Raw genomic sequence first — 24,690 nt, 5'->3', positions numbered from 1 at the left:
CGCCTCAAGCTAAATCAAAGGAGTGGAACATCACTGTTTTTTGGGCCAACTCATACCTTCTACAAAGTGTCATGTTGGCAGTTCAGCTAAGAGTTGGAAATTTTTAAGATCGTAAGAAATAGCAGCAGGACACAGGCCATTGGGCCCATCAAGCCTGCTCTGTCATTCAATAAGATTACAGCTGTTCCGAATGCAGCTATAACTCCACTTCTCTAGCTGTCCCCTACAACCCTTACCTCTCCTGTCAGTATATTTTATAATGCGTGAATGAAATTCAATAACTAAAATGAGCTATGACAAAAGGTCATTAGCCTGAAATATTAACTCAGTTTCGTTCTCCACAGGTGTTGCCTGACCTGCTGACCATTTCCAGTACCAGTTTTATGTTTCACTTTAGATTTCCAGCATTTTCCTTATTTTGCTTTTGCATTTCCACAGTGAGAGTTCTGACTTCAGAAATTCTAGGAGTTGTTCCTGCTCCACTGTTATTGCTTTGCCAGAAGTGTGACAAAAACCCTGCTTGCGTGCATAAATGGACTTCAGACTAGTTAGGGAGCAAAGCGGGGTCAGATCTGAGGAATTTCCCAGCCTTTGTGATCAGATCTCAGTGGAATTCTGACTCAACCACTAGAATAACTAATTTTTAGACAGCATTTTCCCCAAGACATCAGTTGGAAGAGAAAGAGGCAACTGGAAACAAATGTACAAAATGGCACTACCATTATCAAATCACCATTAATCCCGAGGGTCACCATTAATCAGAAACATAAACACTGTGACTACGTTAGGGCATCATGACAAAATGGGAAAATAATAAATCCAATAATTGGGAATGTGTTTTGGTGGATGTATGCTTAAAGGAAAAACAAGCTATATTTACAATGGAAATTTGAAGAAAGATGATTGCTGGATAGAACTAGTGCTTTGATATGCTGATTAGCCTAGCAACACTGTTAACCTAAGACAAGTTGGTAACAGTGGGAGATAGTGTGTCAAAAGTCAAAGTAGAAGTGGTAAACTTTCAAAAGAGAAGTTTGGGATGAATTTCACATTTCTATTCCAAAAGATGAGCTCATGTAATAAAGGCGATTAAGATTACTTCTGAGGTTAGTTCAAATAAGGGGAGGTCAAGGGAGAAACAGTGACAAATCACGCAATGCAAAGAAGCTGTTCTGAGGCCGAAGACCACACTGCAGGAAGCTGTGTCCACTCCCAACATGCTGCACCTGGAACAAGCCTGTTTTGAGATCCCAGTTGCCTTTATCCCAAATCGGAAGCAACATCCAAAGTAACTATAGCTGGATTTTGTTTCTATAGTTTTAAAACTAACTGGATGCTACTTGGGGATGTTTAGTTCTGACATTAGGAAAATAGAGGGATTTGGAACTGGGTAAATTTAAAGATATTGTGGGCAACCGTTAATGTAGTGTATTTTTAGTGGACTTTCTTGTGTGTTTTCTTATTGAATAAACATTCATTTTGTTTAAAATGTTCATAAAACAATCTGGGACATCCTTCACTGGTCTTTATATCTTTCCTCACATTGTATCAAATTGCAAAAAAAAATCAAAAACAGGCATTCCAAAGTTTCTTTCTGGGTTTTGGAATACCAAGTATTTAACATCAGCTGTGTTCTGAGGTCAGAGGCCGGGTATTCTGTAGTCAGCAACACACCTCCCAACTCCCCAAAGCCATTCCACCATTAACAAGCCACAATTAATGGACTGCTTCCCATTATTCTAGATGAGTGCGTCTCCAACAAGAGGTTCGACACTATCCAGGATGAGGCAGCCCACTCAGTGGTGTCAACATCGGCAACCTCAACTATTCACTCTCCCCATCCCTGATTGAAGGAGGTCAAGCACGTACCACCTACAAGATGCATTGTACAATCCTTCAACAGCACCTTCCAAACCTACAAACTCTACCAGTTAAAAAGATAAGGATGGTGGATGCATGGGAAGTGACACAGCCCCCCAACTTGAAAATACATCGCTACTCTTTCAATGCTGCTGGGTTAAAATTGCGGAACTCCCTAGTTAACAGCACTGCAAGTGTACCTGTGTCCAAACAGATGCAGTTGAAGAATATCGCTCACCACCATTCCCTTCACGAGGACAATAACATCCATTGAAAAAATAATTTGGTAGCACAATAGAAAATTCAACTTCCACAAGATTAAATCAAATGTTGACCAGCATTCAAACCAATGTTTGCAGGCTGTAATCTAAATTCATCTGATAACATCTTTCCACATTCAGTTCTCAACATCTTTTGCCATCTCCTCCCTTCACAACAATACTTGTGCCTGGATCCATAAAATTCTAATTACACTGTGCCTTCTGTTGGAGCACCTGTTACTGACTTCAAAGCTTGACTCCCTGAAGCTAGAACCTTGTAACATTCAACAGATAATCCAGCTACTTGTACAGCGAGGGTATCCAGAAATACAAGTACAGTGGCTTCAACACACATTATTTCCTGGTGTCTATTCTGTTGTAAAGTCAACAGCTTCATTATCCAAATAACTTTACTTCAACCAGAACAGTAAAACTATCCACAGAAATACTGTATCTGTCTCATTGTGATTTGTCTCTGAAGAGTGCCATGGGATCTTTCACATCTACCAGGGACCAATTACATATCGTACTTAAGTCAATCTTTCAAATATAAAAAAAATTAGAAATTTCCCGATAGTAATTTATAAATGCTACTTGATTTACCTTCTTAGATTCCACAAAGATGTATTCTTCTACCTCTTTGACCATTACTTCCTCTGGTAGTACCTTCAGTTTTGTGGAAAGGAATTTAATGGCGCGCTCTCGCACAATGTCCTCCCCTTGTATTATCTGAGTGAAAAGACCACCTAAAGTTCCTTTTGGTAAAGAGGAAAATTAAGAATGAAACTATTTAAAACTTAGTGTGCACATATGATTTCAAGATTTGCAGAACAGGAACATCGGCATTTCAAAATGCACTAAGTAGGCTTTATTCTGTATTGGTCTATCAGGCTTTTGGTAATGTGTAAAATAACCCAAATTTACACCTCAATATAACGCCTCAAAGTCATTTTATGTTAGCAGTCACAACTTATTTATGACTAACTAAAGTGACATTTTTATAATATACATCTCTTCCCCAGCCCTTTCAAACTTTAAGTGTTATTAACCATCAGTCATGTTTCTTTTAAACTGCTGTTGGGTTTTGCTTATTTCCTTGTCATGCCAATTTCTCCACAAATTTTTGTCAAGATTTCCATTTTTTTTGCCATGTCCTGTATTTCTCTTTTATCTCCCACTTTACATCTTATTGTAAGTTGATAACTTGCTGGTCTTTACAAGCTAGATGGGATAAAACATACATAGATATTCCACTAAATTTGGTCAATATGACTAACTTGTATACAGCACTAACACACAAAATAATTCAATTGTGCGCACCTTTGTAAAACATATTTCACGTGCATCAGTAAATGTTTCAAATGAACAGTAATACAAAGTTAAATTGAGTAGTTTATTTCTTATAACTTATCTAAGTGTGCTTCAGAGCAGCTACCTCTCTTTCACACCATATATCATAATAAGTTTACCCAAATAATATGTCTACTCTTAACAGAATTTTCACAATAATTAGGAAGAAAAGGAAAGTTACCTTTGGCATCAATCTTGAATATACATATTAGTGCATTATTAACCAAGTTGAACTCTGCACTATCATCTGGAAAAAAGAGGGAATTTTGTAGTTAATTTCTGTGCTGAACTCCAAGTTTTTATCAGTTATCATTTAGCTTTAATATGTACTGATAACAGTGCGCTGAAGCAAGCTGAGCTTAATCTGACAACCTAAACTGCTGCATATTTTTAAACCCTAGATTAGAAATTGAGATTATGGGGAGGCAATAGCCTATTGATATTGTTGCTGGACTATTAATCCAGAAGCTCAGCTCATGTTCTGGGGACCTGGGTTTGAATCCCAACATGACAGAAGATGGAACGTGAATTCAATAAAAAAAACGGAAATTAAGAATCTATTGATGACCATGAAACCATTGTCGATTGTCAGAAAAACCCAACTGGTTCGCTAACGTCCTTTAGGGAAGGAAATCTGCTGTCCTTAATTGGTCTGGCCTACAAATGACACCAACCCACAGCAATATGGCTGATGCTGAACTGTCCTCCAAAATAGCCTAGCAAGCCACTCAGTTGTGCTGCAGTGTTTCAAGAAGGCACCCATCACCTTCTCAAGGGCAATGATTATCTAGCCAGCGACACCCATGTCCCACAAATGAACATATATAAAAAAAATTAAGCAATTCTACTAAGCGCCCAGGTACAAGGGCTCTTGAAATGTTTGTGTATGTTAAATGGTCAGGACACTGCACTGATAGAGAAAAGGATGACACTGGGATCAGAGCAGTAGAAATGGACTATTTGCAAGTGACGTGGCAGGAGAAACATAAAATGGAGTCACACTACAAGGAGAGGTAGTGATGGGGTAAGTTACAGGCAAACACTTGGCAATCCCAGAACATCACAGCTGTAGTAATTGCCTGCACCTAAAGAAAATTCAGCTCAGAGTTGTTGTTGAGCTGGAGTTCAAGGCGCAAATAATGCAAAACATTAAGAAAGGGAGTCAAAAGAAACATGGTGCCTTATTTATTAAGCATTAATATTTATTAATTAATATTAATTATTATTTATTAAGCATTGTGCCTTATTTTGAATTAAAGAATAGTTCCTTTGTGTGCATTCGAAGTGGCACCACCATTAAGAAATCAGAGTTGCCTTGACAATCAATTAATACCCTTTTCTCTGCTTGTAAATTGCTGCTCCCTTTGAAATTTGGCATTCGTGCATCTGTCCTGACGAATGCAAGTCAAAAATCTTTGACCATACGTCTCTCTCTTCAGCAAAAGACCATCAGCAGGAATCCAATGGCTGTTCACACCAGCAGGATTTCCCATTCCACTGCAGCAAATGGAGACTTGGCTGGCTGCCAAATTCTCCGATCTCGCTGTAATGGGGTCGTGGTGTGAACAGCAGGTGAGATCGCACCCATGATGTTAGATTTAAAAAAAAGACACACATAAACTGTAACTGAAAATAAACTGTAACTCTCAATGAATGCATATTCCCCAAAGAAAAAATCTTAACTGAATAACAGCTCCTGATAATGTCAACAACTACAACTGATTAACTCTGTCTCTCTTTCATATGTGACTAACACCTGTATGAACTGTAAGCCTAGCAGGCAATCACCTGTCTTAACCTTGCACGTCCTCAATGTAATTATGGCATCAGAAAATAAAATAACCCAGAGTTGGATACTACAGTGCAGTGAATCTAATATTGGATTACTGTGAATTCAAAGCAAATTAATAAATTAATTGTGAATTAGCCGCACAAAACATATACAATTCAAATTTTGGCTGTGGTAAAAGCCTAATTCATTCACTGATAGTTTACAGGAAGGTGACCTGTCTCACCCATTCTCTGTGGCTTGCCTGACTCCTATCGTGCAATATTTGGTTCAATCTCAAAGCCCCCTCTGATGTGCCCTCGTAAACCACTCAGCTACAAGGTCAGTGCAGATGCAGCCACGCCACAATCCCCCGAAGTCCAAAATTTAAAATAATCCACTGATCGCGGTAGTTCAAGTTCAGACATTTCGGCCATTCAGCCACCCCAATTAGCCCAGTTATACCAAGTCACCGGTCATCAAACTAATTACCAGCATCTCAAATATATATTCAAAACCACTAGATATTAAATCTAAACTTTAGACAATATTAAATGTATAAACCTCCCTGCCTGTCCACATAGACTATCATTTTCTGTTGCTTTTTTGAAATGTCACTGCATGCCATTTTGCACTAATCAGTGTTAAGTGAGCCTCACTTTTATTACTGCTTATTGTCCTGCCTTGAGTTCTAAGATCTAAGAACATAAGAAATAGGAGCAGGAGTAGGCCATCTAGCCCCTCGAGCCTGCCCTGCCATTCAATAAGATCATGGCTGATCTGTCGTGGCTCAGTTCCACATTCCCGCCCTTTCCCCATAATCCTTAATCCCCTTGCCTATCAAAAACCTTTCAACACGCGTCTTAAAAATATTTAGTGAGGCAGCCTCCACCACTTCAACGGGCAGAGAATTCCAGAGGTTCACCACCCCGAGTGAAGAAGTTCCTCCTCAACTCCGTTCTAAACCGCCCCCCCTTTATCTTGAGGCTGTGCCCTCTAGTCCTACTGTGCTTTCTGAGCGGAAAGAGCCTCTCCACCTCTATCCTATCCATCCCATTCATCATCTTATACGTCTCAATGAGATCTCCAACATATGATCTTATACGTCTCAATGAGATCTCCAACATATGATCTTATACGTCTCAATGAGATCTCCAACATATGATCTTATACGTCTCAATGAGATCTACTCAACATATGAACAGAAATCACAAATGGAAAATAATCTGACATTATATTTGTTCAACTACTGGAATATTGTTATTTGTAGTAACAGGTGCTGACACCCTCTGAATGTTAACTCTACGCTATTACCTTTATCAATAGGTCGGAACATATTTAAAAAAAATTACTTAGCATTGGGTGCAAGTTCTTTTTATCAATCATTTGCTTGTTATATTTCAATGATTGACTGTTGTTCTTTATCTTTTTTGTCTACTATCATGTCAGATTCATACTGACATGGATTCAGTCAAATATTTTCTTCCCATTGAACAAAGTCTTAGTTACCCACTTCCATCCACTTTGCTCAACTTAACAAGATGAAAATGAAATCCAGTGGGTGTAGAAAAGTAATTTCATGCAATATAAAGGGGCATTTTAATGTTATTGTTCTCCTGGGAAATAATGCAGCAAACAAAACTTGCGTCGAGATCCACTGTAACAAAAGGAGCCATTCACTAAAACAGGAAATGTGCACAATCGAACAGGACAAATTCAAGTTCTACATTACAAAAGAAATACATACCAGTTTGTAAAAGCTGTGTTAAAATATCCGCAACTCTTGGTAGGTTTTCACCTGTTGCAAACTGAGGGAGCTCTTTAATAGCCTGACGGCGAATCTAAAACAAAAAGTTTCAGTATCATAATTTTTACATGTTCTGTTTGCAATGATGTTGAAAACTTTATTTAATCCCACATTGCAGGCATTCTTAGAGACGCTTCTTAAAATTCAAAAAGGTTTCAGCATTAATTGCTCTGAGCCAACAACTTGCAATGCACTGTTTTAAGTTATTAAACAAATGGAATATAACTAAACTTCTGCTAATCAGGACTACTGAAGATTGGGAAGAAAAGTATCTTCTTCCCTCTTTCTGCCTTGCTCTATCAATGTTCAGATCAGAAATTGAAAATAATGCTTACGGAAAGATCTTCATCCTCACAGAGATCCAGCTGAGCATTGATAGCACTATCTGCCAACTCTGGAAAATGTTTGAAGAACTTTGGAATAAACTGTGCTGCCAATCTTTTCTCCTTGGCGCCGCTCTTCACACCATCCAGGATGGCCTGATAAGCATCTTTGTACTGCAAAAAAAACACCACATTGTTGTCAGAATTTGATCTAAAACCCCTATAAAATATTTAGGCCAGTCAGCTTTGTAAAGATCACTTTTATATCAAAGCTTCGGATGCTCCCCATATGGAATCATAGAATCCCTACAGTGCAAAAAGAGGCCATTTGGCCCACTGAGTCTGCACTGACCACAATCCACCCAGGCCCTAACCCCTTATCCCTATATATTTACCCGCTAATCTCTCTAACCTATGCATCTCAGGACACCATGGGGCAATTTTAGCATGGCCAATCAACCTAACCTGCACATCTTTGGACCATAAATTTCCAATATGTTAAACTGGGAAGAGGAGCAGGAGACGGAAAGTATAAGCATAACTAGCATCAACATAAAGATGTACCACTGATGCTGTATTGGAAAAAATGTCCAGACTGCACAGTTCAAAATTCTGACATGTAAAAACAACATGTTTCTGTCCCGTTGAAAATGCTTAAACACAAGCTGTTTTCAAAAGAAATTTACTGGATTATACTACATATTGGACTGAGTTCAAATAAAAATCACTTAAAGACAGGCATCTGACAAAACTCCTGCGTTGCAAATCATTTGGTAATTTAGAAAAATCAATCATCAATAGTTTGACAATGAAGATGCAAATGATACTCGGTATTGTGAATGTTCACAAAATTTAAGCCAATTTTAACTGACTACTATGCTGTACATATTAATGTAAAGTTAAAAAAATTATTTTTATGGAACTTGGGGGTTTGATGGCTGAACGGACATTTATTGTCCATCCCTAATTGCCCTTGAAGGGCAGTTAGGAATCAACCACATTGCTGTGGATCTGGAGTCATATATGGGCTAGGCCAGGTGAGGACAGCAGTTTCCTTCCCTAAAGGGCATTAATGAACCAGGTGGGTTTTTACAAATAAACAATGGTTTCACGAACATCATTAAAACTTTTTAAATTCCAGATTTTTATTGAATTCAGATTTCACCATCTGCCATGGTGGGATTTGAACCTGGGTCCTCAGAACAATATCCTGGGTCTCTGCATTACCAGTCCAGTGACAATATGTCACCACCTCCCCATCGAAGAAAGGTGTTTTTCAAACCAGTCTCAAATTACTTTCTCAAAACAAGCACGTTAATACTTCAAATAGCTTATCTACATCCCCAGATAAAAATATTCCACATCAGATGCTAGATGATAAATGCCCATGCACAAAACGTCATGAAGAATATCCCAAAACAGGACATAATATACACCCAGTGCCATACATGTACCATAGCATTGGAAGAGAAAGCAGAATGGTCTCCCCACAGACACCTTTTACGTAACTCGCTGATTAATTGTTCAGTATGGAAAATAATTCTCTCAAGACAAATTGAAACTTAGCCTCCTACAGCAAGCTGGAAGTAAATGCTATTGAGGGTTACAATTGGAATTCATGCCTTACATGGAATTCCAGTAGCTACAGAACTCAGCAATTCTATTATTTAACTGGAAAGGTCAGAAGCTCTAAAAAAAATTGAGAAATTGAATGCAACATTATATCTAGCCTAAAGAGGAGCGATCTGAACACTCCTTGCACGTAAGTATTTATCCAATTCCTAATCAAACATCTCAAAATTGGCTGACATTGAATTGAAAAAAACTTCTGAGACAAAATCCAAAATTCTCTTCCTGTCTATAAAATTTTCTGTGTCAACTGGAGAGGCATTGGTGGAGTGGTATTATTGCTGGACTAATAATCCAGAGACTCGGGGTAATCTGAGTAACCTGGTGGCAGCATTGGCACTGCTGCCTCACAGCGCCAAGTATCCGGGTTTGATTCCCTGCTTGGGTCACTGTCTGTGTGGAGTTTGCACATTGTGTCTGCATGGGTTTCATCCAGGTGCTCTAGTTTCCTCCCACTGTCTGAAAGAAATGCTGATTAGGGGCATTGACCTGAACAGGCGTCAGACTCTGGTGGCTAGGGGAATTTCACACTAACTTCATTGCAGTGTTAATGTAAGCCTTACTTATGAACTAATAAATAAACTTTAACTAATCTGCTGAGGCCCGGATACAAATCTCACCATGGCAGACAGTGAAATCTGAATTCAATAATAATCTGGAATGAAAAGTCTAATAATGACCATGAAAAACCATTGTCATAAAATACCAGCTGGTTCATTAATGTCCTTTGGGGAAGGAAATCTGTTGTCCTTACCCACAGCAATGTGATTGACTCTTAAATGCCCCCACGGATGGCCAATAAATGCTGGTTTACATCAGACGCACGAATAATTAAAAAAAACTCAAACAGCTATAAGAACTTCTATAACTGTCAGCATTTAAACGCATCTACATGCATGCACTGATCTAGCTTTCACTTACAATCTGTGTAAAGTTTACATTAACACTGCAATGAAGTTACTGTAAAAACCAAGTTTTATTTAAAAAAAAATCAATGTTGAAGTTTGTTGAAGTTTTGTGACGATGACCTGGTCTAGGAGTTCCTTTTAGTACTAGATTGCTTTTGAAGTTACTTATTAGCAATCAATGAAAAATATTTTTCTTCCACCTGTTCATTTTAGACTCTTTTTAAATGACTGAAAACCCCTTGCAGATTGGCATGGAAAATAATAGTGTCATTCTGAAATCCCTCCCAATACTCAAATTAATGACAATTTCACAACTTGATCGCCACGAGAAGTGGAGAGAACAGCAGAATAGCTTGCAGATAAGTAAATTAACATCAAACACACCATCATTTACGATGATGATATAAATCACATTTTCGGTATAAAAATTAAGTTAAATAGGAACACTGCTTTAAATTTAATGCAAATACGTTGTGCCACCTAAACATGGTTCATGATTCAGATTTTATGATTGGCAAGGCTGGGAAGCGTGAAGATCAGGACAATATTGAAACAAGTTTATAATATTAACATTGTGAAAGACCATCACCCTTCAAATGCACCCTGTTGCATTATGAGAATATGCCCAGTTTTTATCTGAATTATCTAGTTTGAAAGTTTTCCATTGCTCGTCAAATATCTTACCTGTCATTTATTTATTCCTTTTTATTCCTTATCTGTACCTTTCATCTTTTTCTTTTCTGTGAATAGGAGTAGTGAGGGACAGAGCACTGGGAGATGGGGAACGGGTTACAGAGTTGATATTTTGAGGATAGGAATAGCTGGTCAATGTTTTTGACCTGCAAGAATTTCCTTACCCCTAGCTGGTATTGGTACAGCTAGCACAATTCTGATGAACTTGAAAGTTTATATTTTACTAACGAACAGGCGGTGGCACTAAATTCATGTGTTCACAGCTGTAGGAATAACCTGACTAACACGCGCATTGTTGTAGGACTAACTTATTTTAAACCACCGCCTCTCTCAGCTTAGCTACCTCCAAACAAAAAAAAACTTGGTTATTATTAAACTTTTTCTGAAAAAGTCACTGAACAGTTTTGTTTGTAAACTATTTACAAAAATGCTTGATGACATGAGGAGATAGAACCTTACATTTGTGGGCCAGGATGCTACTTTCATTGAGGTCATTCTATTGATGACAAAATCATAAGGCTGCACCATCACATTCAAGCTAAGCCGTTTTTCTGGGTCAAAATTTCAGTTTCAAACCCAAAGACTTAGAGAGAAGCTGTGCTCTTCACAAAATCACATTAAATTAAGCTAGAGAAATATGCAAGCAGCATCTTTATAGCTAAGTGTATCACAGTGCTCTGAAACCTGTAACATTAAAAATGTCAGAAATCTATTTTAGGCCATGTTCATCAACTTGAGCTCAAAACTACACGCAAATAAAAAAAATTACAGCACAGGAACAGGCCTTTCAGCCCTCCAAGCCTGCATCGACCATGCTGCCCCACTGAACTAAAACCCCTAACCTTCTGAGGACCATATCCCTCTATTCCCACCCTATTCATGTATTTGTCAAGATCCTCCTTTAAAGCTCACTATTGTATTTGCTTCCACTACCTCTCCTGGCAGCGAGTTCCAGGCACCCACCACCCTCTGTAAAAAAACTTCCCTCGTACATCCCCTTAAAACTTTGCCCCATGCACCTTAAACCTATGCCCCCTAGCAACTGACCTTTCAACCCTGAGAAGAAGCTTCTGACTACCCACTCTGTTCATGCCCCTCATAATCTTGTAGACATCTATCAGGTTGCCCTTCAACCTCCATTGTTCCAGTGAAAACAAACCAGGTTTCTTCAACATCCCCTCAGAGCTAATGCCCACCATACCAGGCAACATCCTGATAAATCTTTTCTATACCCACTCCACGATTCACTCCACTCGCTCCCTGCATCCACCCAGAAGTGTTGGGCTTTTGATTTGTTCACCCACATTCATTTTTTATACACTTTCCAGAAGATTTAACATTTTGAAAAGGATATATGAAGTTAGTTTTCATTGCTGGCAAATGACCCAAGTTTTCTGAGCACTTTTCAGTTTTTTTAGCATTAGAAACTGGGAGAAATCGAGGGAAAATTTTGGGCTCACAAAACGCAAGGTAAATTCAGTAAAAATTAATAAGCACAAGGAAGAGTAGGTCATTCTGCCCTTCAAACCACTGCTCCACTTTCCTGCCTACCCCCTGTGAATCCCTTGTTGATTGAACCCTAAGAGAACAAACGCCAATACAAACCAAATACAAGAATAAACCAATAATGACTGCACAATTCACAGAGCACTTTCAAGGTTACAATGGTAGTTCCAATGTCAACAAAACATTTTAGTCATTAAATGTCATGTTACTCCACACATCTGAACTGCTAGAATGAATGAAAAGTACAAACACATACAATAGTGGCTCTCCCATGACATTGCTCATGATAAACCAAATGGTTGGAATGCTATAGCAAAAAATCTGGCAGAGTTGCGCTCAAACTAACCTGTTTCTGTAAGGTCAGAAATATAATTGCTGTAAGGAAACAGACTACGATCACTCAGAACTGGTTGTTTGGGAAGAAAACTTTGTGGACGCCAAGGTACAACTCAGAAGCAGCAAGGATTTTTAAAGACTGTTTTGTACCTGCAAACGTAATGCCTGTAAAGTGCAGATGCACAAATATTGATATATGGCAACCCATTTTAAAAGAACAGAATGATTCAATGCAACGTAAAACATATTTTATTGAGGTGGAGCTGCCGAAGCTCAGGGCAAAAAACATGAGTAAAGTACTAGTCAAATTAAATTCATTCATGGGATGCAGGTATGGCTGGCTGGACCAGCATTTATTGCCCATCTCTAATTGTCCTCGGACTGAGCAGCTTGCTCGGCTACTTCAGAAGGCAGTTCACAGTCAACCACATTGCTGTGGATCTGGAGTCACAAGTAGGCCAGACAACGTAATGATGGCAAGTTTCTTTCCCTAAAGGACGTGAGTGAACCAGATGGGTTTTTCTGACAATCAACAATGATTTCATGGTCATCAGTTGACTTTCAATTCCAGGTTTTCTTTTAAATTCAAATTTTGCCATCTACTGTGATGAGATTCAAACCTGTGTCCTCACTGTCCTTGGGTCTGTGGATTGCTAGTCCAGTGACAATACCATATGTAGATTTCACAGTGACCTTAAAGAAAGCTATCCACCAACACCAAACAGTCTACAATTTCCATTTTCTTTGGATTTAGTTTGGAACTGACAAAGTCAAGGGGATCTCCAGCAACAACGATGTAATCAAGTGGTGTTCAGTAGCCAATCACATTGAAACACTCTCATAGGCAGCAAACGAGGAAGTAAAATGGACTGATTATTCTTCACTTTTTAATTAAAACTTGAGTGAACTTAACAATTGGATATACACATGGGATTGATGTAGAAAGTGAAATATCATAAACACTAAAAAACACAGACTTTACCATAAAAGGAGAAAATTGATATGTGGCAAATACATCTAGTTTTTCAGCATCAGAGAGGTTTTCCAATAATAATGGTGAACTTAATACACTGGTTAAACCCTAGTTAGACATCATTCAACAAGATGTAACTTTTTCAAAGGATTTTATTCAGAGGCTAATAGAATAAAAGGGCAAGTTCTCATCTGTACAGTGATTTCTCTGAGTGTTGTCCTGCGCAGACTTTAATGCATCTTATGCCGCTTAGAATCACTGGCAGCATTTTCTGTATTTCTGCATTTGTACATGGGCGGATTCCAGAAATTACTGTCAGTTTTAGAGTAACAAGGGTGAACAATGACAATTTTGCCGTTGTTATGATTGCACAATCCAAGGCAATATATTAAATCTTAAATCGAATATGACTCCTGTCTACAAAAGCGCATTATGTGACATTTATCCTTTTATAAACTTGGATATCGACATTTAATGCAACCTATGAAAGCACTGTGTTCATATGTTGGCATCAGCACAACAGGATGGATACTGAAACTTTAAAAATAATTTTCCAAGGTATTTCCTGGAGTAGGGGAAAATACAAACTGCAAAATGAGCCAAAATACTGTAATGCTTTTTGGTTAAACATCACAACTTGCAGGAAATACGATCGAAAAATTAAAAATTACAAAAGGACAGGGCAAATAGAGAGAAGCATTTCTCGTAGTTGGAATGTTCACTAACAAGGGTCTATAGAGACAAAATAAATGCAAGATTAAGATGGCAAAATTGCGAGACTGAAATTTACTCTAATTATCGGCAGCAGAGGCAGAAACCATGGCAATCAGATTCGATTGATAGATAGGTCACAGATAAGTAAAATAAGTTGAGGTGATATGCAAATAGGATGGATAGTGTAACTAGGAATATTTGTTGACATAGAGGCTAGCTCCTCAATTGGTTCCAGACTGACCAAGGTCTTTGTGCAGCAAAGTGTCACAAGCGCGGTCTCGCAGGGAATCTAGCTGTGGTTCACCCTAATCAATGACTCGCATCACTGAGGGCTGCCTCTGACAAAGTTTAGCAGAGGGCTCAGATCTACGTTTAGTCACTGCGGAAGCTATTGCCATGCTAAAAACAAAGTGCAGGATAAATCAATAACACGGACTGGTTGGCCTGTTTCCATGTTGTGACTTCAATGCATTTTCAATGGAAATCACCTGGATGTTAGCACGTGAGCCAACCCTCAAAGTCATCAAAAATCTGTCTAAAAAACAGGAGTCGACTGCCACGTCAATTGTAGAAGTGAACCACTGGTGTGGGTTAGAGCGGTCACCAGCTTTGTTGTTCTCCATGTGGGGGAGGTCTGTACTGTGTAGGCATGTTTTGAGAACATGATTTCAAGGGTCAAACAATTACCTTACACATCAGGTTGAGATATACACAACGATCTACAGTCAACTAAAAAAGCCTGGTTGCTTGGATCCAAATATACATATGCACCCGTCAAGTTGGTCATGTTCAGGTAAAAGGGCCTCCTTAATCCCAGCCAACAAATATAATCACTTCATTACCTATGGTAAAATTCAGTCATATTGGCATGTTTTAATAGCATAATTTAAGGCCACGAAATTTTCCTGCAACTCTCTGCTGCAGTAAAAGGACTGTGGGCCTCAGGAATGCATTTCATTTGTCTTGTCTTTCACTGGTCCTTGTTCCATGGGTTTGGCCGCATCGTGAACAATCTTTCTTCATTGCCCTCACTGCCAGTCCTGTACAAAAGCAGACCACATTCCGATACTATCCAACTGTACCAACATGTGAACTAGAAGTAGGCCATTCAGTCCCTCAACCCTACTCTGCCATTCAACAAGATCAGGGATCATAGAATCAGAGAAACCCTACAGTACAAAAAAAGGTCATTCAGCCCATCGAGTCTGCACCAACTACAATCCCATCCAAGCCCTACCCCCATATCCCTACATATTTTACACACTAATTTCTCTAACCTACACATCTCAGGATACTAAGGAGCAATTTAGCATGGCCAATCAACCTAACCTGCATATCTTTGGACTGTGGGAGGAAACCCACACAGACTTAAGGAGAATGTGCAAATTCCACACAGTGAACCAAGCCGGGAATTGAACCCAGGTCCCTGGAGCTGTGAAGCAGCAGTGCTAACAGCTGTGCTATCGTGCCGCCCACGAAGATCTGTTTGGGTTTCCAATTCCACATTCTCCAGGCAACATGCAATTCCTTCGCCTGACAAAAATCTATCAAAAATAGAGGGAATTGCAGACTTACAGAGGGAAAACAAATTCCCTCACCTCCATTCCCTCCTTGTGCAAGTTTTCCAGGGGTTTTGTTTAGCAACACCCCTGTTTTCCCATTGCACTTTAATTACAATTAAAGCCAGCTGCAGGCTTGGGAAATCTGCCTTTCCTGCAGTGGTCACACAAAGAAAGATGCAATGTTGAAACTTGATAACCTGCAATAAGGGGTTTTGTGGTGAAGGGAGTGTTGGAAGGTCAGTATTTTGATCCAGGGCCTGGTTCAGACACACAGACAGGGGGTGAATGGCTCAGGGCCTGCAAGGGACACTGAAGCCTGGCTGCAGGAGTTAGCACCGAGCCCGCTGCCAGCCGCCCTCAGCCCGGCTCCCCGCGCACCCACCTGGCCCACATTATCCGTGGCGTCCGCCAGGATGCCGTAGTTACGGTACAGCTCCTCCACCGTGCTCATGGTTCAGCCCCGCCGCTGCTCCGATCCCGAATGTGAGGTCGGCCTCTCTCCCCACCCCGGACAATCAGGCGGCAAACCTCGCCACAACCGCCCGCTCCGCCACCGACAGCGCCGCCTCCCGACCGGAGTCACTGCTCCGCCACCGACAGCGCCGCCTCCCGCCCGGAGACCCCGCTCCGTCACCGACAGCGCCGTCTCCTGCCCGGAGTCTACTCTCCGTCACCCACAGCGCCGCCTCCTGCCCGGAGTCTACTCTCCGTCACCCACAGCGCCGCCTCCTGCCCGGAGTCTCCTCTCCGTCACCCACAGCGCCGCCTCCTGCCCGGAGTCTCCTCTCCGTCACCCACAGCGCCGCCTCCTGCCCGGAGTCTCCTCTCCGTCACCCACAGCGCCGCCTCCTGCCCGGAGTCTACTCTCCGTCACCCACAGCGCCGCCTCCTGCGCGGGATCCCCGCTCCGCCACCGACAACACCGCCTCCTGCCCGGAGTCTCCTCTCCGTCACCGACAGCGCCACCTCCCGCCCGGAGTCCCCGCTCCGTCAGCGACAACTCCGGCCCGGGATCCCCTATCCGCCACTGACAGCGCCATCTCCTGTCCGGGATCCCCATTCCGCCAACGACAGCGCCACCTCCTGTCCGGGATCCCCATTCCGCCAGCGACAGCGCCACCTCCTGTCCGGGATCCCCATTCCGCCAGCGACAGCGCCGCCTCAGGCTCGGAGACCCCGGGAAATCACGGAATTGTTTCGGTGCGGAGATGGCCATTTGGCCCATCGTGCCAACACCGACTGTCCAAATGAGCAGCATGGTTTATTCCTCTGCCTATTCCTAATCATCTAATGCCCTCTTGAATGCCTCATTGAACCTGCTTCGACCACACACTAAGGCAGAACGTTGCAAATCATTTCTCACATCATACACTCACCTGATGAAGGGGTGACACTCCGAAAGCTGGTGCTACTGAATAAACCTGTTGGATTTTAACCTGGTGTTGTGAGACAACTTACTGTTATATCAGATAACAGCTGAAGAACGTGGCATGTAGATGCAGGGAGGATATTCCTGATGTGGGGGGGGGGTGGGGTGCGGAATCCAGAGCCAGGGGTCACTGCCTGAGGATTCAGGGTAGACCATTTAGGACAGAGGTGAGGAGACCTTTCTTCACCCAAAGAGTAGTGAGCCTGTGGAATTCATTACCACGGGAAGTAGTTGATGCCAAAATATTGAATGTATTCAAGAGGCGGCTGGATATAGCACTTGGGGTGAATGGGATCAAAGGTCATGGGGAGAAAGCAGGATTAGGCTGTTGAGATGGATGATTAGTCATGATTGTAATGAATGGGGGAGCAGGCTCAAAGGGCCCAATGGCCTCCTCCTGCTCCTATCTTCTATGCTTCTATGTTTTCTATGCTGTGAATAAGGAATTAGTTGCGTCAGTAGCGATAACTCACCAGTGTGATGTCTCATTTTTGAGGCAGGTGGGGGAACATCAAGGGAGGGGTGGGGGAGGGGGTGCAGCCATGTCGAATCTGCTAAATACATGGTAATGAAGGCAAATCTATGCAAATAATGCAAACCAGCAAAAACAGAGCAAAATGCTCATCGAGCCGATAAGGTCATCCCCCACAACCGTTCTCCTACACTTAGTCTTAATTTAATAGATGAACAAACAATGTGTTTAGCCAATTTCCTTGTGTGTTGTACAGCAGTTAGCGCTGCTACCTCAAAGCGTCACTGGGTTTGGTTCCCAGTTTGGGTCACTATCTGTTTGGAGTTTGCACATTCCCCCCATGTCTGTGGGGATTTCCTCCGGGCACTCTGGCTTCCTCCCACAGTATGAAAGACGTGCAAATTAGGTGGATTGGTTATGCTAAATTGCCCCTTAGTCTTAGGACGATTACCAAGGTAAGTAGGTGGGTTAATGGGGATAGGGCTTGGGTGGGATTATGGTCAGATTTAATAAATTCTCTCGGACTAAATGCCTTGATGCTAATCTCTGTCAACTTTTATAAAGACATCTGGTTTTTCCTCACTGTAGTTTATGTGAGTTTTAAACTTGTGTGATTATTTACCCTTTCAGTAAGGATAACACAAGTTACAAAATCTATTTTATACTCTAATGTTCTCAGTAAGTACATGGTCCATGTAAACAAACAGGATAAATGTAGTCAGATAGTCCACACACTTTAAACAAGTGGCAGATGCCATCCAAACGACTTCAATGGATTTCTCATCAGTTTCCCCCAGAAGCTCCTCACAATGTGAGCCAACTTGACTCACTGGAACTCTGTCTTTCCTGCAATTTCCACCATCAAAAATCTGCTTTGGAATCTTTTTTGAAATGGCACTTTCTCCTTCATGTTCTTACCAAGGATCCACCTCCAGGGTTTCAGCCTCTTTTCTTAATCTTATGCCTGGAATACCACATGCATTCAAGATTTTCCTTCCTCACAATCTCTTAGATACCCATCCACCAACAGTCCATCATTGATTTGATTTCATTTATTATTGTCACATGAATTAGTATGCAATGAAAATTATTGTTTTCTTGCGCATTTTGCGGACAAAGCGTACCGTTCATAGAGAAAGAAAGGAGTGGGTCCAGAATGTAGTGTTACAGTCATACCTCGGGCATAGAGAAAGGTCAACTTAATATAAGGTAGATCCATTCAAAAGTCTGATGGCAGCAGGGAAGAAGCTGTTCTTGAGTTGGTTGGTACGTGATTGCAGATTTTTGTATCTTTTTCCCGATGGAAGACGGATGATGTGAATATGTCCAGAGTGAGTGGGGTCCTTCATTTTGCTTTTCTGAGGCAGTGGGAAGTATTGACAGAGTCAATGGAAGGGAGGCTGATTTGTGTGAAGGACTGGAATTTGTTCACGATCCTTTGTAGCTCCTTATGGTCTTGGTCAGAGGCGGAGCCATACCAAGCTGTGATACAATCAGAAAGAATGCTTTCTATCATTTATTGGAGCAAGGTAAGCAAGGGAGTGATAGGTTACTGGGAATAGGCAAGATGTAGATTTGAGATTCTAATCATATCATCCATGATCTTATTAAATCAAGGGGCAAAAAGGGGGCAGGAAATAAACACACTGACCCATAACTTCTGACTAGTGGCGAAAGCCATAGGCTGCGAAAAAAAGTTGTATTTTTTGGGCACTAACTTGATTCACAGGCCCGTGGTAAGAAGTCATCAGCCTCCTGGTCACCTTGGATCTCTGACTTCCCACAAGCCCACTTCACTTTCCATCGGCTTTCTGCAGTTTTGCCTCTTTAACTTGGAGCCTCTCTATTAACCTCACTGAATGGGACCTGCCAATGGTACCTTTCCTTAGGTAAAGGAACTGGTCACTGTGTTCCAGATGTGGTCTAACTGCTGCCTCATATAGTTTTAGGAAGACTTCCATATTTTTTGTACTCCATTGCCTCTGAAATAAAGGCGATCATTCCATTTGCCTTCCCTATCACCTGCTGAACTTGCATGCTAGCTTTTTATGATTTTTGCATAAATCATTCTGTACTGCAGTTATCTGCAGTCTTTCTCCATTTAGATAATACTCAGCTCCTTTACTCTTCCTAACAAAATCCATAACTTTACATTTTCCTACATTATATTCCATTTGTCAAGATTTCATTTGCAGAGACTTTAACAAGGCAGACCCAGGACTGGGCCTGCTGAACTGTACTCCCAGGTAGGGACCAGTGTGTGCACATTGTGGTAGTGAGTTTACTTGCATTCTATAAATAAACTGTGCTCCTTTCCGTTCAGGCATCCTGAGTTAATACAATAAGTTAGGAAGTGGAACATTTTCAGGGGTAGTCAAGAATGTGGAATTGAGGTTAGTATCTTATAGAATGGCAAAGCAGGGTCCTGGGACTGAGTGACCTGCCCCTGCACCAACTCATACATTCACATGTTTCTTATTTGCCAAGATTGACACTGAGGTAAGTAGCAACAAGCTACCGTGTAATTTCTAGAAGATAGTTACCCACAGACATGGAAGATCATGGTGAAACCTACCGCAGTGAATCTTACAGCGTGGTCACTAATTCCACGTGCAGGATCCATAGTCCCAGATTGCAAGTACAGTCAATCCTCCTGGATGTCATAGGTGTTCTACATCATGGAAACTGAAAGTGCAGCAATTGCAGACAATAAGTGACTTCACACTTGTAACAATCCATGGGATCATTTGGACCCATCAACAAAACAGATCAACCTCAGAAACTCACTTCAGTCCATGCCTAACATCAAAATATCCAGAATGCTTGGACAGAATTGTCAGTTTCGAGGGAGCTGCAACATTACACTTCCAAGAGAATGCAAGTCTGTCAATTGATCTACTGTGCTAGAAAAGTACAATAGTGCACAGATTGGTAAAGTTTAAACATGTGTCATAGAGAAGAATGGATCCTTAAGGGTGTGTCTTGATCCGTTACATTTAAATCCAACTGGAAATAAAGTGCCCACATTGAAAGAGTTAAATCTGAGATTTTTTCTTGGAAAATCTTTCTTGATGACAAGCATGGTTATTGGTTGGTACATTTCACAAGAAGTCCTAAGAGCTTACTACATTTTGTACCCCATTTGAATGATATCATTTTTAGTGAACTAACTTGGGCTGTCTGTTAGTCAGGATCTCTTTCAAGTTTACAATCTATCACACCACGTTTCACACTCCATAATATCCATTTCTGATTGAATGCAATTCTCACTGATTAGCTAAAATGGCTCCCATTTCAGTTCAATAATGATAATTTCTTTATTTCGTTTTACTGCCAAAGAAGTATACCCGTCCCCAAAAGCACTAGACTCCCAACGTTCACTGACGTGCTTCTGTGCTACAATGTTTGGGTGAGATGTTTTCGGAGGCTTTGTCTCCTCTCACAGATGGATATAAAAGATCCCAGAGCTGTATTCTATATTTTGAAGTAGAGTTCAGGAACTATTTCTGGTGGCCTGGCCAATATGAGTTCTGAGAAAACAGAGTTTAACTGGTCATTATCACAGTATGGCTCCTGCTCTGTCCAAGAACTACAAAGGGTCATGAATGAAGCCCAGTCATCGCTCAAACCAGCCTCCCATCCCTTGACTCGGCCTACACTTCCCGCTGCCTCAGTAAAGCAGCCAGCATAATCAACATAAGAACATAACAGCTGGGAGCAGGGGTAGGCCATTCAATAAGATCAAGGCTAATCTTTTTGTGGACTCAGCTCCACCTACCCTCCTGCTCACTATAACACTATAGTGTGCAAAAATTTACCTATCCTTGCCTTAAAAACATTCAACAAAGCCGCCTCAGCTACTTCATTGGGCAGGGAATTCCACAGATTCACAACACTTTGTGTGAAGAAGTTCCTCCTCAACTCAGTCCTAAATAATCAAGGACCCCACGCACCCCGGGCATTCTCTCTGCCACCTTCTTTCGTCAGGAAAAAGATACAAAAGTCTGAAATCACATACCAACCGACTCAAGAACAACTTCATCCCTGCTGCTGTCAGACTTTTGAATGGATCTACCTTGCACTAAGTTGATCTTCCTCTACACCCTAGCTATGACTGTAACATTACGTTCCGTATTCTCTCCTTTCCTTCTCTATGAACAGTGTGCTTTGTCTGTATAGTGTGCAAGAAACAACATTTTTCACTGTGTACGACGTGACAATAATAAATCAAATTAAATTAAATCATTGCTATTTGTGGCAGCTTGCTGTGCGCAGATTGGTTATTGCATTTTTCCATGTTGCAACAGTGTCTGTGCTTCAAAAGCGGTTCATTAGCTGTAAAACACGCTGTGATTGTGTACACTGCTGTATAATTGGGAGTCTTGTTTTCGGTTTGGATTTGCACAATAACCCTGATGCGAGAATTATTCTATACACCAGGTGGCAGTATGAAACAACATACCCACCAATGGCCACCGACAGAAATGGGTAGAATTTTGAGCTTTGAGAAGTTGAAAAATGCATTTTCCCCTGTGACAACTAAAATTAACACAATCCACAGAAAAAATCTAAAATACTTCAACTTACCGAAGGGCTGTTTAGATAGACAGACAGACAGATGGTTAGATAGATAGAGACACAGACAGACAGACAGATAGATAGACAGACAGACAGGTGGATAGATAGACAGACAGATAGATAGGTAGCTAGATAGATAGACAGACAGATGGATATTTGGAAAGAGAGACAGACAGACAGATAGATAGACAGACAGATGGATAGCTAGACAGACAGATGGATAGGTAGCTAGATAGATAGACAGGCAGACAGATGGATATTTGGATAGAGAGACAGACAGACAGACAGATAGATAGACAGACAGATGGATAGCTAGACAGACAGATAGATAGGTAACTAGATAGATAGACAGACAGATGGATATTTGGAAAGAGAGACAGACAGACAGATAGATAGACAGACAGATGGATAGCTAGACAGACAGATAGATAGGTAGCTAGATAGATAGACAGACAGACATAGATAGGTAGACAGAAAGACAAATAGACAGATAGGTAAAGACAGCGAGATTGAACATAGAACATAGAACATTACAGCGCAGAACAGGCCCTTCAGCCCACGATGTTGCGCCGACCAGTTAAAAAAAACAACAACAATGACCCACTAACCGAAACCAATCCCTTTTCGTCCATAAACCTGTCCACAAACCTCTTAAACGCCCCCAAACTAGGCGCATTTACAACTGCAGCAGGCAGGGCATTCCAATCCCTCACCACCCTCTGGGTAAAGAACCTACCCCTGACATCTGTCCTATAACTACCCCCCCTTAGTTTAAAGCCATGCCCCCTCCTGCTAGATTTTTCCATCAGAGGAAAAATGCTATCACTATCCACCCTATCTAAACCTCTAATCATCTTATATGTTTCAATAAGATCCCCTCTTAGCCGCCTTCTTTCCAGCAGAAACAACCTCAAATCCCTCAGCCTCTCCTCATAGGATCTCCCCTCCATACCAGGCAACATCCTGGTAAACCTCCTCTGCACCCTCTCCAACGCCTCCACATCATTCCTGTAATGTGGGGACCAGAACTGCACACAATACTCCAAGTGCGGCCGCACCAGAGTTGTGTACAGTTGCAACATAACGCTACGACTCCTAAATTCAATCCCCCTACCAATAAACGCCAAGACACTGTATGCCTTCTTAACAACCTTATCTACTTGATTCCCAACTTTCAGGGATCTATGTACACATACACCTAGATCCCTCTGTTCATCCACACTATTCAAAGTCTTCCCGTTAGCCCTATACTCAACACATCTGTTATTCCTACCAAAGTGAATTACCTCACACTTCTCCGCATTAAACTCCATCCGCCACCTCTCGGCCCAGCTCTGCAACCTGTCTAAGTCTTCCTGCAAACTATGACACCCTTCCTCACTATCTACCACACCTCCGACTTTGGTGTCATCAGCAAATTTACTGATCCACCCAACTATACCCTCATCCAGATCATTAATAAAAATCACAAACAGCAGTGGCCCCAACACAGATCCCTGAGGCACACCACTTGTAACCGAACTCCATGATGAATATTTACCGTCAACCACTACCCTCTGTCTCCTATCCGCTAGCCAATTCCTAATCCAGTTCCCTAGATCACCCCCAATCCCATACATCTGCATTTTGTGCAGAAGCCTACCATGGTGAACCTTATCAAACGCCTTACTAAAATCCATATACACCACGTTCACTGCCTTACCCCCATCCACCTCTTTGGTCACTTTCTCAAAAAACTCAATAAGGTTAGTAAGGCACGACCTACCCGCCACAAAACCATGCTGACTATCTCCAATCAACTCATTACTCTCCAAATAACTATAAATCCTATCCCTAATAATTTTTTCCAAAACCTTGCCCACAACAGAAGTGAGACTCACCGGTCTATAATTCCCGGGGAAGTCTCTGTTCCCCTTCTTAAACAATGGGACAACATTCGCTGACCTCCAATCATCTGGTACTATACCAGAGGCCAACGACGACCTGAAGATCAGAGCCAGAGGCTCTGCAATCACTTCTCTTGCCTCCCAGAGAATCCTGGGGTAAATCCCATCCGGACCAGGGGAGTTATCTATTTTCAGACCCTCCAGAATATCCAGCACATCCTCCTTATCAACTGTAACACTGTCAATTCTACTCCCCTGCAACCCAGTGTCCTCCTCAGCTATATCCATGCCCCCCTGCGTGAACACCGAAGAGAAATATTGGTTCAATGCTTCACCAATCTCCTCCGGTTCCACACATAACTTCCCTCTGCCGTCTATAACTGGCCCTAACCTTGCCCTAACCAACCTTCTGTTCTTGACATACCTATAGAACGCCTTAGGATTCTCCTTAACCCTATCAGCCAAAGTCTTCTCATGTCCTCTTTTAGCCCTTCTTAGCTCGCTCTTCAACTCCCTCCTAGCCAATCTAAAGCTCTCTAGTGCACTATCCGAGTGCTCACGTCTCATCCAAACATAAGCCTCCTTTTTCTTTTTAATCAACGAATCAACTTTTTTGGTGCACCACGGTTCCCTAGC

General features: G+C 41.5%; 1 protein-coding gene across 1 annotated transcript in view; it reads right to left on the bottom strand.

Annotated features, from left to right (window-relative positions):
* The window catches only part of api5 (apoptosis inhibitor 5), a 35,060-nt gene extending 18,827 nt beyond the window's left edge, over positions 1-16,233 (bottom strand). The window contains exons 1-5 of the mRNA XM_080189855.1: positions 16,072-16,233; positions 7,381-7,542; positions 6,986-7,079; positions 3,652-3,717; positions 2,724-2,875 (exon numbers count right to left, since the gene is read on the bottom strand). Coding sequence (XP_080045981.1) covers positions 2,724-2,875; positions 3,652-3,717; positions 6,986-7,079; positions 7,381-7,542; positions 16,072-16,140 — 543 coding nt within the window. The 5' untranslated portion in view covers positions 16,141-16,233. The remainder of the gene's footprint in view (positions 1-2,723; positions 2,876-3,651; positions 3,718-6,985; positions 7,080-7,380; positions 7,543-16,071) is intronic.
* Between the last annotated feature and the right edge of the window lie 8,457 nt (positions 16,234-24,690).

This window comes from Carcharhinus amblyrhynchos, chromosome 6, assembly GCF_965287045.1.
Source record: "Carcharhinus amblyrhynchos chromosome 6, sCarAmb.v2.hapA, whole genome shotgun sequence".
Lineage (NCBI taxonomy): Eukaryota > Metazoa > Chordata > Chondrichthyes > Carcharhiniformes > Carcharhinidae > Carcharhinus > Carcharhinus amblyrhynchos.
This window is presented reverse-complemented; position numbering and strand designations above follow the sequence as displayed.